We start from the raw sequence: 19756 nt of genomic DNA on the forward strand, positions 1-19756 counted from the left end.
ACATTCCCTAAAGCTTTTGTGAAAAACAATTTTTGATATGACCAACCCTTATAGCAAGGGATGATGAAAATGTTGCTGGAATTGTAAGAAGATGGGGCTTGTATGCTAAACACACGAAACTTGTTTCACTTTAACCATTGTCCTATTGATTAAATTTGAAGTTTTTCTTAACTTTAAGGTGGAAATCTTTTTTATCCCCTACTTAGGACTGGTGAAATCTACCTCCACTTTCTGGTGTACCAAAGGGATTTTTTTGTAATTTAGTCATTGAGTTTTTGAGATACAAGGCATAAATTGTTTCGAAATTATGTTCAATATCTGCACTAAATCCAATTTACTTAAAACCTTAGCATTTTAAATCATACTAAAGAATCATACCTTAGAATTTTCATCATACTAAAGCTAAATTTTCTATGACCACTGTATCAAACATTAAAAATTGCAAAAATTACCCTATCCCTTTTTTTTTATTTTGTCAATTGAATATCATCAGTGCCACATATATTTACATTAAATCCATTTTCAAAGAGTTAGCCAATACAGGTCAACACACATATGAATTTACTTCTGAAAATTTCTATAACTTTTTTGTATTTTTTCAATTAGGATTTGAAAAATCAACTTTTGCAAATTTCTCTACAATTATCCAAAATTTTGGTCAGTTCCTATACTTTACCTTTGCAGCTATTCTGCTGCAGCAGCAATATAGCTGTAGTTGGAAAAGTAAAAAAGATGAAAAAAACCATGTTTTCTTGCATTTTTTTTATGTAAATGAACATTTATTGCTACAGACAAGTTCTTAATAACATAAAGAAGAAACTTTTTTGAGTATATTATGGGTTTTTTAAACCTGTTGGTTACAAAATTGTTACTCGGGTATCTTTTTTCTTTAGCTATACTGTAGTTAAAATTAAGATGAATTTTATGCACATTATCTTAACTCAGTTCTTAATTTGGTAACAACTTATAAATGCACACATTTTAAAACAACAAATAAAGATGACGTTTAAAAAAATTCTTTTTGTAATAAAAGATTAGAATGAAAAATTATATTGTTAATTTTAAACCGTTAGGAGAATGAATGGAAGATAGATAAACAACTAAAAAGTGTTTATCAATTTCAGACCAATAAAACTGTCTAAGACTGACAGAAAGATTTTTGGGCAATTATACTGAATGAAAGAGGCAAAGTAGTCGAACAAAGAGAAAGTGTTAGATGAAAATTTTGAAAGAAAAAATGTTAAGATTGATCTTGGTTCTCATTAACCAAGTAAACTGTATTGTTTTTTGGCAGATTAATTTTGGAAGATCTTGAGAAGAAAGAATCCATTTAATTTTTAATTAAAAGTTAAAGATTTTATAGATCCTTACTCTCTTCAAACAATTTGAAATATTCAATTACAGTGTGTTTGTAGAATAGCTGAAAAGGTTCAGTGGCAAATTAAGAGTAAACATTTTCATGAAAGGCATGCTGGAAAATTTTGGACTGGCCTCCTGATGGTTTTTTTATTTGGATTCTAGCCATTTTTAACTGCTGTACCAACTTAAAAGGGTGGAAGAGAAGAACATACTTACTAATAATAACCACACCCCTTTTTATCCCATTGCTAGCACACTCTACTGAAACATGAAAATAAAGTTCATCAATCTTACTTGCCTGCACATTATTTGATTTTCCATAACATTGAATATATACTTCATATGGTACTGCAGGAAGATCTAATATAGAAAAACTCATCATATCTAATCTTATCATTTCTAGTAGTTTATCCCCACGATTCTGAATTGCTGCTTTCACCTGAAAATACACATATTTTGTATTCAGAAATTTATTAATTTATTTTAGATCATATTAAAACAAATTATAATTTTAAAAATCTGATTCAGAATTGCAATTATCTTTGCAGGATTGTATTCTGCCTCTGTTTAAATCCTATTGATCTGTAACATTTGGAATATCAGTGTATTGCTTGTGAATGGGAATGGTTTAGAAGTTAAAATTCCAGTGGCAGATATAACATTTAATTAATTAGTTCCTTTAGTCAATGAGAATGGCCTAATTTTTCTTTTAGTTGAATGGCTAGACTGTCATAACATTTAGTATTAGGATACAAAATACTAAAATAACTTAAATTTCATAAAAATCAAATTACTTATTGTCATTTTAAATTAATATTATTTACCTTTTCTTTTTTTTGACGTTGTCTTGCACTTGTAAAGTTAATAAAAAAATTGTCATTTGATGTTTTAATTGGCATCTCATCTGTGACTGTTTTTTCATTTCTTGATGATTGACTGAAAAAAATTAACATGAATTAAAAAAAAAAAACAAAACATTAAAGTCAATTTTTTTTTTTAGATAATTAATTTGATATTGGGCTATTTAATAAATTAGTATTTACAAGTACTACTTAATTTCAGTACTGTTTATTAATTTGACAGTAATATATGATATGCGTGCGCGCACACACACACACACACACACATACAATAAAACTTGATGTTTTTCTTTTGTCCCTTGAATTTCTTAAAATATAATGTAAAAAATTCTGCCTAATTTTAACCTTTTGAATTAATTTGAAGAGAAATTTTTTCAAAAGAATTTAATAATAAAAGTATTCATTTATTTAAAGATTAGTATTAATGAATGAATTTCTCTAATGTACAGTTTTTTTTATGTACTGTGTACAGCTGCAACTTTCTCAAAAATTAAATAGTGAAGACTATATACCTGACTAGTGTTCTTATGATTGCCTTTTTAGATGTTTTTGTAATCTTGGTAGAAATAACATTTTAATAATGTAGGCCCTATCACTACACCATTCTAGACTGCACACTTTTGAAAAATATAACTTCCTAATTTTATAAGGTCTTATATCTTAACTTCATAAGTTAAGGTTGTATGATATAATGAAGGAACTAATCAAATAAAGGATATCAGCTTATCTGAGGATTGCCCCAGTATTTTTGAGCTGATCTGATGAGTCTCTTACTTCAGTTCCACTTAATTTATTCTGTTTTATCAATCCCATAATAATTTGTTAATTTTTATCCTATGTGTTTTAGTTTTTTTTATATTAATGAATTAATTACAATAAATTACTTATGCATTAATTTTTTTTTATATGTGAATGTATTTAATACCCAAATTTTGTAATTTGTAGTAATTCATAATTTCCCTATTCCTTCAGCTTGAAATTAATGGAGTTCCATTGCGTTTTCAAGGAAATCGTAGAGGAAATATATCATATGAGTCTTAGTATAGTATAGTAAAGTATAGTAGATATATAGTATATTAACCATTTAAGTACAAAAAGAGTACAAAAATTTACAATTTGTCCAAGCATATCGGGATTAATGTGAACAGTTAAATTATTATATTAAAATCTTAGTTAATTATAAAAATAGCAAAATGGTCACCGATGACTTTTTAGGCTGTTTTTCATGTCAGAACTGGAGGATTATACCTCTTATGTGCAAGAGGTTGTCTGAGGTGAAGCTAAATTTAAATTACATAGTGCTTAGGTACAGTGGAACATAGTAATTGTTGTGAAGAAGAACATTGACCCCTTCATAGTATTGTATATTTATGAATCTTTGGAATTTTTAGAGGCCTTTCCACTGTTGACTTAGTGATGGTAGATTGGGCTGCAGACCACATCACTAATATTTAATGTTGTAGAGACATTGGAATTAAAAATTGACAATATGTGTATGTTATACCTGATGACCTTATTTAATTTAGCTGTGATATGAAAGCTGATAAGGTATCAAAATTTTTCATCATTTCATTAATTTGTATTAATACTAATCATGAAGTGTGTAGTGGAAAGACTTCAGCTGAGGTAACCAGCTACAATAGATATTTTTCATAGATGTTGATTCCAAGATAATAGACTGACATGGGCCACAGAAAATTTGTTGTCAATGATGGAATTTATTTTGTTAAAAACTGTAGTATAGGCACAAAATTTTTCCATGATAAAACCAATAAACCTTAGTCTACAGTGGTAAATAAATCTTTATATTGCCAATCAGGCCACCCTTATATCACTAAACGTCTCACTTCTACTTAATAGTTGGTATGAGAATGCTTCCAAGGTTTGCTTACTTTCTCAGAATGCAATATGTTAGGATTTCCCTAGGTGCCAGAATACCATGGCGTAGAGGGGCAGTGAGTGATTGAAGCAATTCTAAAAAGCAAATGCCCTTCCCAAATATTGGCTCAGAGTCACTTAGTGAATGTTAATTGCAGTATGTCAACTACCATTTTCAACTGTCGTACAACAGAAAGATCAAAATTTAACTTCAGTTAAATTTTCAGTAAGTTTTGTTTATACACCATCCTTTCAAAATTAAACAAGAAAATGCTAAAATAAGTGGTAGAGCCTTTAACAACATTAAAAAGAAAAAATTATCAATTATAAAATTTTGTAGTTTTAAAATGTGTTGTGAAAAAGTTTTTACATAATCAATTATTACATAGATTTTATATTATTCTATACAAGAAATACTTATTCATACCTACAGAAAAAAACACAAAAAATAAAATGTATATAAACAGGAAAAGCATGTTGATGAACAAGTTAGATAAAAACCGAATTCCCACCTGGAAGGAATGATTTCCAAGAGATTAGTCCTTTAGCATGTTTAAAAGATAGATCTTACCTTTTGAAGTCATTACTTGCTACAAATATAATCTTTGCATATAAGTCTTTGTATAGTATCCTATTTGCTCATAATATTATGGATAAGCTAATTTATGGGGTATCTTGGATTGATTTACTTTCAAGATGACATAAAACACGAGGGATTCTTAATATACATTTATCAGTGGAGCAACTGAACTTAACTTCTTGTATTTGCAATAAAAAAATACTGGTAGTTTAGTAAATGAAGAAAAGTGTTATGAACAACAACTATTGTTATTAATTAGCCAAGTACAAGGTGAAAAAAAAGAAGAACAGAAAAAACAAAGATTTTATAATTATATTTATAAAAAGAGGGTGTAAAAAAGGGGGCCAAGCAGTTTATTACAGTAGGTTCAGTTTAATTAGGTTGTATGGTACTTAATTGCTCAGTATATTTTCAAAAGAGTAACCTTTATAATTAGACATAAATAATTAATATGTAAATAATTCAGAGATATTTATAAAATGGTGTATTGAATCTTGAGCGATGTTCTTATGGTAAATAAAACTTTATAACGACTGTTAACTCGGTCAGTTTAATACTTTCAGTTAAAATTGCTTTAACTTTATTGTATCAGTCATACAGGTGATTATTTATTCTATACATTATGCAAGTCTGGTACTTTCTATAATGAATTATTCTTTGAAGTTTGTTATTAAAGTCTGGTTGTTTAACTTTATAGTTAATTACAAGTTTATAATATATGCTTAATGCATTATATTCAGTAGATAAATATGAGTGCTTAATATCCAATAAATAATAATTTCTAATTATTATTTATTGGCAAGTTAAGATTTAAAGTTATTTGTTATTATAATTTAAAAACTTAATGTAATTAATTATTTGTGGAAAAGAAAATAATTTAAATTATTGTTGTACAATTTTTTTACATTATATATTTACACACTTTTTGATTTTCATATTTTATGATACACATATTTAATCTATTTTAGTGGAAATTAGGGCTATATTATTCCTTTAACCATGCTTTCATCTCATTTGTTTGTAAAAGATAGCTGCTCTATTTTATGATGATGTACCATTTATTAGTAAATATTTATACATAATTCTTGGTTAACAGGTTTGACAAGCTTGCTCTTTTTTACAAATCATGATAACACTAAAATTATGAAATGTAAAACAATTCCCTTTCAAATTAATGGAACTTTATCTTCAAAGAGCTAATTATCACCATTTTCTTAAAAAGAGTTGCTAGTACCAATAGAGCTATTGTTAACAGTCTCGTCATAAATTGGTTAATTCACCATATCATACAGCTACTAAACACATCAGAAACAACTTTTCCAAATCACCTCAGAAACAGCAAAATGTTAACCACAACATTCATGTAAATTTTACTCAGTACATTAAAAACAAATACCCAAGTACATTACAATTTTGTAAAATCGACAAATACGCCATACTTGACTCAAAATTTAAATATTTTATTTAATTACTTAAGGGGGGGGGAGTAATCTTCTGACCTTTATACAGTCTAAAAACCTGGCCTATAAGAAAGCCATACTAGTAAACTGTTTTTTTTGCCAAAACAGAAAATTTAACCAGGTTGATAAAATTTCAAATTAAGATGAATTACGACAAAAAGAAAATTGAGATACATTGTCATTAGAAGAATTAGAGTGAAGAGATCATGCAATATACTGGAAACACTTTAAATTTGTTTTTTTATTATTTTTTTTTGTCTTCAGTCATTTGACTGGTTTGATGCAGCTCTCCAAGATTCCCTATCTAGTGCTAGTTGTTTCATTTCGGTATACTCTCTACATTCTACATCGCTAACAGTTTGTTTTACATATTCCAAACGTGGCCTGCCTACACAATTTTTTCCTTCTACCTGTCCTTCCAATATTAAAGCGACTATTCCAGGATGCCTTAGTATGTGGCCTATAAGTCTGTCTCTTCTTTTAACTATATTTTTCCAAATGCTTCTTTCTTCATCTATTTGCCGCAATACCTCTTCATTTGTCACTTAATCCACCCATCTGATTTTTAACATTCTCCTATAGCACCACATTTCAAAAGCTTTTTTTATTATTTAAATAAATACTTAGGTTAGAAATTTATATGTAATTACAATGTTACATACCACACAGTATGGAATAATATGCACAAGTTCATTGAGTGGCATTAATTTCAGAATATTGAGCTTTATTTTATCAAAAAATAATTATTATCACGTATTACTACTTTTTAAATTCAATCATGTATGAATTAATATTTCTTAACATATACCCTATTGCACTGCACAATATGCAGTTCAATTAAAAAATGTATTATTCAAGAGTGGAAGCAAAAAATGTTGGAGTTATCTTATACTGATAATGAACTTCATATACATATCTTAAAAAAAAAAAGAAAAATTATTATAGACAGGATATATATATAAATTCCTCAACCATTTTTAATGTCTTTCAATTCTTTATCATTATTACTTAACTCAATCCGGTCATTAAAATACTGAAAAGAAGCTATTAATTGTATGATGCAAGGTCAGGGATGTGCGGATTTGATGTAAAATTTTCTACAGTTTCTATGCCTTTAACAAATGACTAGTGTACAATTTGCTGCCTTTCACATTTTGAAAGATGAAAAATTCTAAAGAATTGCACTAAATGTTTGCAATTTTACTGGTGATTCTCTACCACAGAAAATCTGAGTTTAAATTTCAAATTATTTTTCACTTAATGTATTTTACATCCCTTTTGTAAAGAAGTAATTGTGTGAAATTCAGATTTTTTTGGACTAGTACACCTTAACCATCCACTTGTTTCCAAACATTTTTTTAGAATTAAGTGGTATCAATTGCTGTAGTCATTTAGCAAAGCAGAAATTAATGACTAGTCATATGTATGCATACATATCTTACTTTGAGAATTTTTTTAAATTTATATTTTTAAATCAAGTTCATTCTGATCAGCTCTGTTATAAATTGAATAATTAAATCAAAATAAAGGGCCCTTATGAAAGAATAGATGCAGGACTTAACCATGTAGTTCATAGTTTGCTCAAAAGGCCTATCATGTCATGGGAAGAATCTATTTCACTAGTAAAGTAGGACACCACATTTCTTGTGCCCTTAATAAAGTTTCAGCTAAATCCACGTTCCTTGTTAATCTGAAACCAACAAGTCTCAAAGTTGGACCACTTGGTTTATTCAAAATTTTATAAAGCATTCCTCCAGGTCTTATCCATATTAAAATTGAAGCTTTCAGATAAAACAAGCTGTGATGGGTGAATTTGTTAGGCAGTGTCACTGAAAAGTGAATATTGTTATATTTTGTTATATTGATGATAGTCTAGCATTATTTTTTTATTTTTGTCTTTAATCCATATAACACATTCATTCTTTGAATGGTAAATGGCAAAATGTTGTAACTGATAGGAAGACATCCTCTGGTGTAGATCCAATTATATAATCCACTTTCAATATTCATTATCTTGTGATAATAATTTTCTCTTGTAATAGAGTAAATGCCAAATTACAGTTTTGTAATTGCTCAGTAGGCTATTATTCAGTCTTAAATCATAACAATTAACTGAACCCATTAGTATGAAAATGAAATTTAAAGTTATTTACCTTTATACTGGTATTTGAACTATTAGATATTATTTTCTCCAAGAAAAAATATATCCTTAATCGTACATTAATGCATGACTTCATCATACTCTCAAATTCTATTTCCCACATTCTTAATGTATATAACTCTTATTTGAATAAAATTACCAATAATACTGTCCAAATTCAAGTAAATACTATTAATTTACTTCATTAATACTTCAAACAATTCACCATATGTTAGGTGACATGTTTTTTTAGTATCCTACGTTAACTGATAGTTTATTCCTTCCAACAAAAAATACAACTGGAAATCGTTCACTCATTTTTATTATTCTTCCTCACAAAACTATAAATATCTAATAATTGTATACTTTTTGATAATTCTGTTGAAAAATTACATTTTTAACAACCAAGTGTTACCGTGCCTTGCAATACAAACTATATTGATCCTTGTAGTAATCATATCATATTTCATCAAAGAAATATGCCACTTATTTAATTGAAATTTCATTGCAATACAAACTATATTGATCCTTGTAGTAATCATATCATATTTCATCAAAGAAATATGCCACTTATTTATTTGAAATTTCATTAAACAACCGACTACTATTTTAATTAAATTTGGCCTTTGGTTTTGTTCAATGTTCTTACCTGATCTAATTTAGTATTACAAATTAGATTTCATGCCTTTAAATTCACTGGTATCGTTAAAAATATTTTTAGAAATAACCACACATCTCATAATTAATAAAATCTCTACATTCATGAATTCAAGTAAAACTAATTTGCTGGTTTTGATTCATTTTTTTTTAAAAAACAAAGATGTTTTGTTTGAAAGACATCATAATCTTACATGGAAATTAATAATCTATTTTAAGGATAATAATTGCTACCCTACCAAAAAAATGAAAAGTAAGAAATATATTACTTCTATATTAATGTATTTAAATTTTTCAACATAGGCTTAGATTTTTTATGTTTTTTGCACTGTATTATACTTCATATGTTATGATATGTATTTCAACACACAATAAACAATTAATTTTTACAATATATTAATTATTTATGTAATCATTTTTACCCAAGATTATAAAGTGAATTTTCTTTCAGCATAGCATCCTTAATTTCATTAATCTGTCTCCTTTGTTTTTGAGTCGCTAAATCATAATTTCCTGAGTCCAGTTTTCTTTCTTCTTCTATTGTTGGTTTTTCTTGTATATTTGAACAACTGTCTGAATCTGTTTCATCATATTCTTCAGTAGTAATTGAAAATGTTTCATCTTCACTCACACCAGATTCTGTACATTCTTCAAAATCAGATTCGTAACTCTGAAAAACATATTTAAACCCAAAATATTAATTTCAATTGTAATATATTCTTCAGATCATAATGTAAAATAATTACCAGAAGTTAAAGAATCTCTTTATATAGCAATAAAATTACCAAAAATGGACAATCTAATTCACTCTTTTCCCAGTTCTGAATAATTTTTGGGAAAATGCTTTTTTCAGTTACATATTTTTTTTAAGATTATCATATTGTAGTTATTATTGCAGCATATTGTTATTATATTGTAGTTATTTAATGTTTTTAAATAATATTACCCATTGTTAATTACCTTATTACTTCAACTGGTGATATACGAGGATGGGTGCCTCAAATCAAAGGGGGCATTCTAGTAAATACCGTTCAACTACTATAGACTGCTCAAGATCAGTGGACCACCTGCACCACTCACAACTGTGCCCAGCTAGAATTCATTATATACATTGTGTTGGAGTGAGGAGGTAGTATCCCATGCTTTAAAAGTGGACCTTTCAAGTAAGAGAGTAATCCGTGACAGAAAATCCTCTTGGAAGGCAATGGAAAATTACCACAAGTAACTTTTCCAAGAAAACTCACCATCATCTTGCACACAACTAAATGTTCTGTAGTTTCAAATCACCCCATCACATCCAGATTGCAGTTGTCCTCCAATCGGGAGACAACTACAAGTGGGAAGTTGGCTGCCATCAATGGAAGAGCACACAAGATTGCAAGTTGAAATGTAAGAGGCTTAATTAAAGTTGGCAAGTTTGCAGTTATTGAGAAAGAATGTCTTAAGTATCCAGAATTCAATAATGGTACTAGTGGAGACACATTGGAGAGAAAATGGCCATTTCAGTACATCGGAAGGAAATGTGGTATATTTCTCAGAAAAATCAGAACAATCAAGCAGTGGTGTCACACTTATAATATCGATGGAATGGAAAGAAATGAATATAGACCGGTTTACGACAGAATCCTTCTGGTGAGATTAAACATAAAACTGGCAAAGTTCAATATAATTCAACAGCTGAAGTAATATAAGAAGCTGAAGATGAAGTAATATAAGAGTTTTATAACCAACTTGCCTCATGCTTTGATTCGCTACCACTGAAAGAAATCATAATTGTGCAAGGCGACCAATGCAAAGGTAGGCGGCAGTGAAGAAATGACAATACGAAAAGAAATGATGATTGCAGAGAACGATTCTTCCAGTTCTATCAAAATAAAAGACTCCAGTAACCAATACACACTATCAGCAGCATCCTTGTTGGCTGTATATGTGGGTCTCGCCGTATGCCAGATATCGTAACCAAATCAATTAAACTTTGATTTCAGAAACATGGAAAATGTCAGTCAAGAATACAAAATCATGTCCCAATGCAAAGTGTAGGTCGGACCATCAATTAGTATGTCTGTTTCTTAAAGTGTGTCAATTGAGCAAAACAGAAGACTAGTCTATTCAGAGTTCAAAAGACGAACACCTTCCAAAACTAAAGTCAAGTTCAATGAAAAATATGTAAACCGTGAACAAACACCTTTTAAAAAATGGGAAGAATTTAAAAACCTGGAAGCCACAGATTAGAGAGCTAAAGAAGTACAGCAGTCTAGGAGCTAACGAAGCTGGTTGTCCAATGAAACTATCCAACTTGTAGAGGAACAAAGAAGAGTGAAAGGCACCACCGGTCAGTCCTCAGTACATTCCAGAGATTGTCAGCTGAAATTAAAAAGTTGTGTTAAAGATTCATATATCCAAGAAACCTGCAAAAAATTTAAGGAGTTGTATGGTAATAATGAAACTGAGTCCACGTTCAAACAAATAAGGAAACTTAAGAACACCTTCAAAACAAAATCTCGGGTTACAGAAGAAGCAGGTTGTAAACTTATTACTGACTATCAGGAGATTGGAGGAGATGAAAAAATATTGCAGCAACCTATATCGTGACAACCAAGCAGAGCTTATAGAGGTAGATTTAGTGTCCCAAGAGAGAACGAGAAATTCTCAAAGAGGAGGTGCAGAAAGCAATAAAGAAATTGAGAGACAAGTCACCAGGCTGAGATAGTTCACAGTGGAAATTATCAAAGCACAGATGAATTGGATGTTACAGCTATGAACCTGATATGCAAATACATATGGTTAACCCCAAGTAGCCTGAAGAGTAGGCCTCGGTTTTCATATCTCTACATAAAAAAGCTGCTCACAGCAGTGCAAAAATTATAGAACTACTGCTGTAATTTTACAAGAAAAATTTTGTTGCATATACTGCGTGAATGTCTACAATTCTATTGACAGAGAATTTCCTACAGAGCATCCATCAAAGAAAAGAGTACTTGTGATCAAATTCTAAATATTAGGCAGCTGTTAGAAAAAACCAGCGAGTTCAACACCCCTTTTGTAATATGCTTCCTAGATTACGCCATGCCTCCAACTCAGGTCAGGTGGAATATTGAAGAAAATGGGCATTTCTGAAAATCTTCTTACCCTCAATCAGAATCTATATATAAATAACAGCACAGTGGTTAGACTGGAAAATGACACAACAGAGTTCTTTTACCTGTCAAGAAGAGTACAACTGGGATGTATATTCTGTCTCCAATCTTATTCAACCTTTACAGTGAATTTACCATGCGAAAGAGCCTGAAAAACTGGAATGGTGGTGTATGAAATGAGGTCGGCATACAACCAACTTAAGGTTCGTTGACAATATTATCCTGTTTGCAGGTTCTGAAATTGAAATGAAGTATCCTTCAATTGAGTTCAACAAGAAAGTGTGGCACTAGTACAGAAATTAAGCATCGGAAAAACAAAAGTTATGATCGTAAACAAAGCCATCTTCCAGTGAATTTGCACTATGGGATTTCAAAAAGGTGAACTATTTCATATATTTAGGATCCACAATTGATAAAAATGGGAGGGGTTCATCAGCTGAAATACGAAAAAGAATTATCTTGGTGAAGAGGTGCTTATGAAGTTGACAGCTATTTGAAAAGATAGGACAATCATGAGGAATAAAAAGCTGAGACTACTTCAGGTAGTCTACTAGTCTTCCAAATAGTCATTTACAGGTTGAGACCTGGACCATCAAGGTGGAAGACCAGAGGAAAATCGATGCATTCATAATGTAAGCCTACAGAAGAATGTTCCACATCACATGGACAGAAAAGAGGTTGAATAACTCTATTATAAATGAGCTGGGTATACAGAGGAGGATGTCCACAATATGCTTCAAGTGCATCCTCTGCTTTTTCAGCCATATACTGTGAAGACCTGGCAAAAGTCTTGAAAACGTAGTCATACAGGGAAAAATAGAGGGCAGCAGGTCACAGGAAAGACCGCCGAAAAGATGCTGGACCAGATCAGAGAGGCAACTGGAGAAACACTAGGCACATTGATTCGAATGGCAGAGGACTGTGAGCTATGGCAAGAAATTGTCAGCAGAATATGAATTGGGTCGCCAGCTCTTAGATGTGAGAGGAAGGATCATTCACTTCACGATTGTGAATTTAGAGTCTGGTTGAAAAATTTGTTGCATTTGAATTGTGCCTGTGTTTGATATATGTTAGTGTTCAAGTTTGTTAAGAATTGATTTAATTGTCATTAGAATCATATATTAAAATTAGATTTTAAGAGATAAATTAGTTACAGACAGTTTTTTTTTTTAAGTAGCTTCCTCGAAAGCAGTCTAGAAAAAATTAAATTAAGTAATTGATTATTGAATTATTAAAATGATTATTATTCATCTTGAATAATAGATGAAAGAGAAAAATGAAGATTGATGAAATAGAATAATTATACATTTCCATAAATCATTTTATAATATGAAAATATTTCATCAATTTTTCTGATATTTCATGTTTTTGGATGCATAAAAGAACTAGTTATAGACAATTCATCCATCAGATTGTCCCACAGAGTCCCACCTCACTTTCTTTTAGAATGTTCAAACTTGTCACCAGTATGGCATCTGACGATTCCAAGTAAGAATGAAACTGGGATAATAAAGAAAGGAGATGATCAACCCACAGAGGAACTGCTGCTGTGGGTTCCACTTGATACTGTCAGTGCTTGCTAATAATGTGTTAGTATTTTATGAAGCTTTCTCACTTTAGGTAGGCAAACTGAAAGCTTGAGTGTAGACAAACTACACGAATTTCAAAAGAGATGTGTGATGTCTTTACATCAGAGTTGTCCTTTTGTCCACTCTTTCATTTTACACATCCTTAATTCCTTTTTCCTTAAGTAAGTAATGAAGTGAATCAGTTACCACAACCTGTTAGATCTCTGCATGACTGGGGTGCAGTCGGGTTGTTTAGAAATTAAGCTTACAGCCATATGACTAAGGCTCCTGCTGCTGAGAATTTCACAAAGAGCCTAGGTAGCTATTCAAATGCCTGTTTGTGTAACTGATTTTCCTGCTCATTTGATCAGTATTGTTTTATTCAATCTCAGTTGAATAAACCATTTATTATTAGTCTCATTTTAAAGTTAAAGAATATTTCACTCCGGCAGATTAGTAAAGTTTTTATGACCTTTATCATTTAAAATTGTTCTTACAGTAACCATGATAAAACTGTTCATTACTTATTTTGTATGTTTAAATATAGTACAGAAGTTTTTTATGAAAAGAATACATATTTAACACTCACCACCATTAAGTATTCAGTGAAAACATTTTTAGAATTGATTAATCGGTCCTTCTGCAGGTGAATTCTGTAAATATATGCTTTACATCTATCTACATAGTTATTAAAATTAAATCAAAATTTCAATATTTTTTATTTGGAAATTATGTTGTTATATATACATCATAATGTTTTAAATTTGGTAACAGTTACTTACCTCAAAATCATCTTCATATTCATCTTCACTTTTTTCTTCAACTTTTATTGAACTTTCTCCCAAAAAACTAACTCCAGCAGCTTTATTATCTACTTCAGTTTGAATTGAATGATTTGGCGAGAGAACTGGTGATTTTACTAAAGTTTCATTTTCATTAGAATTTTTATTTATAACATTTGTATTATTTTTGTCTTCTATAGATTCTACTCTCTCATGCCCTCTTGTTGGCGTGCTTTGTTCTTTTTTTGATTTATTGTTATCATTTTTTTGTTTCTTTGCTTTCATTTTATCATTTGTGGTTTTTGAATTTTTACTTTTAATTAATGAATTTAATTTGTAAATTTTTTCTAAAGATTCTTTTGCTTTTTTTTCTAATTCTCTCTCTTTTTTTCTTGGATCATACACTCCAGTGGTTTTCTGTTTTTCATTATATTTATCATCATCCTTTTTATCTATTATTGGTAATGCTTTTGAAGTTCTACTACCTCTAGATAGTGTTGCTGTACCACTTCTTTCATTACTTTTCTTTGGTGTGCTTGAAACTTTAGTATTTTTTTCTGTTTTAGTTTTGGATAAGCTCTCATCTGTAACAACAGTCATCAGTTTGAAAATAATGTTAAGAATAAAAATATTTTTAAAATGGATATCATTAATATCATTAAATAACTGATCAAGAAAATATTAATGTTTACATGTAAATTTTGTAGCTTTTAATTATTGTATAATATATTCTCAATAATTAAGTTATGACAATTAAACACCTTACTTCATTTCAAAACGGCTTTCGGATAATGAAATAATTTGTAATATTAGATGAAAGTTAAAATTAAAAAGCAGTTGGTAATGAAATATTATTGCTCTTATACAGCAGTTGGCCATTTGATCAGCATTTTATTGAACTTTAATACTTTGTGTGACAAAATAATGAATGAAGCAAAATAATAGATGTCTGAAAATATCCCAACTAGTTCTAAGTTCAATCTGTGATTTGATTTTTTTAGTGCATTGGTCTTAACATTGACAAAATTTACCACCATTCTACAAGAACAAATTATGTAAAAGTAAGGTATTGGTGTAGTCAATTTAACAAAGACAGTAAAAATGTTTTTTATAAAGAGAGGGTCGAATTTTTTGGGCTATGACTGAACCTTTTTGAAGGCTGACTGCCAAAAATGTGAGTAAGCTGATACATTACAATCAGTAATAATGTCGTGAAATTTTCTTGAATACATAAATTAAATGAAAGGAGGGTGCAGGAAATTGTGTTGATGCATTCAATTACCATTTTCTTTTTTTACTGTTTAAAACTTACCAGTTCTGATTGGAATCTTTTGATCATTCCTTCTTGCTGCAGCAAATGTTCTTGCACTTCAAGAAGTGGTTTTAGTTAAAAACAACAATTTTTTGAAAATAAATTTTTACACAAAGTTTGTTTTAAAAATTTTGGGATCTTAGAATTCAGTCACTTAGCTTAGAATTCAGTTAGTGTAAAAATATAAGTTAGATTATATAATGTATAAATATTATAAAAATATATAATGTAAGACGTTTTTTCACGTAGTTGTTTATTTTAATAAAAAATCTTCACAGCAAAATCTTAATTTTTACAATTGTGCCAAACACCAAACAATTTCATAAAAACTAAAACATTAGATTGAAATGTGATGAAGTATTGTCTTAAATATTTTATTTAAAAAAATAGATTGACGACTTCTGTTGTCACAGGTGGCTTGCTGCACAGAAAGTTCTAGATTGATTTCCAGCTAGTGACTAAAAATACATAATGGGTCAACCTGAATGTAGTTAGTTGCTATTACATTTGTAGCTGATGGGTCTTCTTTTAAAAATAATAGGCACTATAGGAAGCAGTTTTTTACAAATTTTTATTTTAGCTGAGGGTAATAAAAAAATTAAAAATAAGCAAAACACTTTGCATGTAATTTATTTTAACTTTTTGCAAAATAACAAAACTACAATTTTAAGTACCTGTACTTCGTCTAGAAATCAAATTTATTGGTTAAAGTATAAAAGTATTCTGAGACTGTGCAGTGACATTTAGTTTTTAAGATTATATCAGATTTAGAATGTTATTTCATAAAATTATTCACTGAAATTTTTGTTAATGTGTCTTGGGCAAAAGTCAGTAGTCAATCACTATGAATATTCATTTAGACTATTTAATCTTTACAAGCGCATTATAACTTTTCTGCAGGATTTTGAAAAAAAGTGCAGGAAAGTCTTGAGTTTCACCTCTAACCTTATCACAATTAATTGAATTACTTTTTAAACCAGTGTCATATGCTGGTTGTACTTACTGTTCAACCATCTTTTATATAAATAAGTATTAACAAAATGGAATTGCAAAGGGTACTGAGCGGTTGGTAATAGTGAGAGGGTTTAGTTTTTGATCAAAAGGAATGTTACAATATCATTTATAGGCGAAACTGATCTATAGAGTTAAGTGTGATACTCATTAAGATGGTAAACAATGTATCACTAATGAAATAATTAACAGGGAACCATCAACTAGACTACTTTTCTAATTGAAAAACTGATTAAGCATTTTACTAAATCTTATTTAGATTGATCAGAAAATTCTTAGGGAGCTTTTCAGTACCTAAGTAGATATGGTATATTCAGAAACAAGTTTAAAACTACAACTATTCCAAGAAGACCTAATAAGTAAATGACCCAAACACTACAGCAAGAGATGTTTGCATTATTATCAGAATGTGAGATGCTCCATAAATAAAGAAACGTAACTTGTTCATCTTTCCTCAGCTTAGATTCTGATTTTTTTTAAAATTAGGTTCTGTTTCTTCACAAAGACAGATCTAGGCTAAAAGATTAAAAGACTAAGATTATAAAAAGTCCATTTAGGCTGATTTATGTACAGCTTGACTTATTCCTCTAATAATCAAAACTGTAAGTTTTTTTGTAGAGTATTTCACAGAAAAAATAATAATGAATGCAAATACATTCAAAATGTATTATTTCACTAAATATTTATTATTAAACAAAATTGATGAAGTTTTATGCTATGAATTTCTGATAGTGGAAATGTTAAGTTGTACCTGACACATTCTCAGAACAAAATTATTTAGTATGAACACAATTTAATCTTATATTCATAAGTTATCTAACATAAACCAACAAAATTTATGATATGCAGCTTTATGATCACATTAACTTGAATTAGTGATGAATATTATTGAATATATAAAAATCGTACATGTCCTACTTCACTTATGATAGTGGCAGTTGCCCAATATTCACCTAACCAATCTAAAAATAACATAAATCATGAATACACAGAGATTATTGCGCATGTACTTCATAAATAAGATTGGATTCTAATCTAATTTGACATGCAAGATAAAATATATTAACTTGTTTAAGTGCATATATAGCCAATGAACTTACCTGTTCGTTTGTTTGATGAAGCTTTAGATCTGTGTACCTTATTATCAGCTGTGTTTCTATCTTTATCTTTTATTCTAGTTACTTCTGAGTTTGGTTTTGAACTAACTGTTTTTTTTTCTCTACTTGTTTTTACAAGTTTTTCTTTTTCTTTCTCTTTTGCTTTGACTTTCTCGTTTTTCTTTTGTTCAGTCTTATGATCATATCTTTCATCCCTAATTTTTGTTTTATCACCATATTTTTCTAATGCTCCTTCTTTATTGGTTTTAGTAGAGGATTCCTTTTGTTTTTTTTTACGCTCTGTTTCTAATTTTCCATCATCGTTTAATGTCGACTGTCTCTTCACAGTTGTTTTGGTTTTAGAATTTGTTTTCTTTGGGTTAGAAGCAAACTGTAATGGAAATAAGTAAAATATTTTGTTGAATAAAGTATAAAACAATGAACTTAATAAATTGTGAGGAAAGGCTAAAGATAATTCTAGTTTATTTATTTGAAATTTTAGAGAGAATTATGTTAACATTTATTTGATTATTTTATATTTAGATTATTTGATTACTTGATAAAAAAAGAAATCTCAAAATTCATTATTTTTACTCATTTAATAACATTTGTATAATATATGTAGCTCTACATTTTATAATAATTATTTTTGTTTTTTTTTTTATTAAATAGTTTACATTTTTTTACACATTAACTAAAGTAAAATATTAGCCGTAATTGATTGTTGAAAATTATTATTTCAGCAAAAAATTAAGTTGATTAAAATAGTATTTATAAAAATTATAAAAAATCCTTTAAATGTAGTAGTTATTAACCTAACTACCTAAGGAACTAAGGATCTTCCCTTTTTTTGTATTTTTTAAGTCTTACTGTATTTTCTATTCAATAATTGAGAGAGTATACAAAAAAATATTGATGGGATGGTACTTTCATTTAGTGTAGACCGTTACTTAAGTATGTTGCAATTCAAGTCATATTGAAATATGGCACTTCTCACTGTAATTGTATTGTAAGATCTTTAACAGATAAAGGATTCTTAAAATTTTATTTATTAAAGCAAGGAATAAAATATAAATAGTTTATGGTAATTACAATTAAGCATACTGTATAGTAAATTAAGTTTATATCATTTATTATGTTTTTGTCCTTTATAGTTAGTGATGAAAAATGTTGAAAATCATAAAGTTTTTAAAAACTGAATCAAATTTATTAAATAGAAAATTTTTTTAAATTCATGTCACAACTCCTTCAGTCCCTCCTGCAGGTATTTTCCCTGACTTGTGCTGCTGTTCTTGCTCTGGTATCAGTTGATGTAATGTCTTATGGATTTTTGAGTTAGCCAGAAACACATTTATAATGTCATTAAAAAGTGTTTATGTTTTAATTCTGTCTGTTCATTTAGTATATTGTAGTTGTGTGTTAGTATGTGCAGTAATGTTTGAGTGAGAGGATGTTATATGTGTGCAGGTTGTAAAATTTATCTTGGTTATTGTTAATGTTGGTGAATTTGTAATTTGTATCTACGAGATGATCGGTAAATGTTGACTCTACGTTGTTGTGAAGAGATTTTAAGTATTCGCTGAATATTTATATGAAGCTGCATCCCATTTAACCATGTAAAACATGATAGTCATATCAGTTCAGTTTATAATATTCCATTAGCACTATTCCAAGTGTGGTGGTATATTTTGTTCTGAAGCCCACTTTGAATCTCTTTTTACATATTTTTAAGTGATTTTTTTTAATCTTTGTTTTTATTATTTTAAGTTGCGTATGAAGGAATATGTAAGTGAGTGTGTTGTTACTGTGTGTGGTACTATTTTGTAGCAATCTTATAGATGAAATGACAAATCCATTGGCATTAATGACATAGATACTTCAATCATACTCCAAAAAAGACCACATCTTGACTTAT

General features: G+C 29.2%; 1 protein-coding gene across 1 annotated transcript in view; it reads right to left on the reverse strand.

Annotated features, from left to right (window-relative positions):
* LOC142324540 (cytoplasmic dynein 2 intermediate chain 1-like) overlaps nucleotides 1-19756 on the reverse strand; it is an 89965-nt gene that overhangs the window by 54452 nt on the left and 15757 nt on the right. The window contains exons 2-6 of the mRNA XM_075365378.1: nucleotides 17845-18232; nucleotides 14422-15005; nucleotides 9357-9604; nucleotides 2184-2295; nucleotides 1658-1798 (exon numbers count right to left, since the gene is read on the reverse strand). Of these exons, the coding sequence (XP_075221493.1) occupies nucleotides 1658-1798; nucleotides 2184-2295; nucleotides 9357-9604; nucleotides 14422-15005; nucleotides 17845-18232 (1473 nt within the window). The remainder of the gene's footprint in view (nucleotides 1-1657; nucleotides 1799-2183; nucleotides 2296-9356; nucleotides 9605-14421; nucleotides 15006-17844; nucleotides 18233-19756) is intronic.

The sequence above is a fragment of the Lycorma delicatula genome, chromosome 5 (genome assembly GCF_047948215.1).
Source record: "Lycorma delicatula isolate Av1 chromosome 5, ASM4794821v1, whole genome shotgun sequence".
NCBI lineage: Eukaryota > Metazoa > Arthropoda > Insecta > Hemiptera > Fulgoridae > Lycorma > Lycorma delicatula.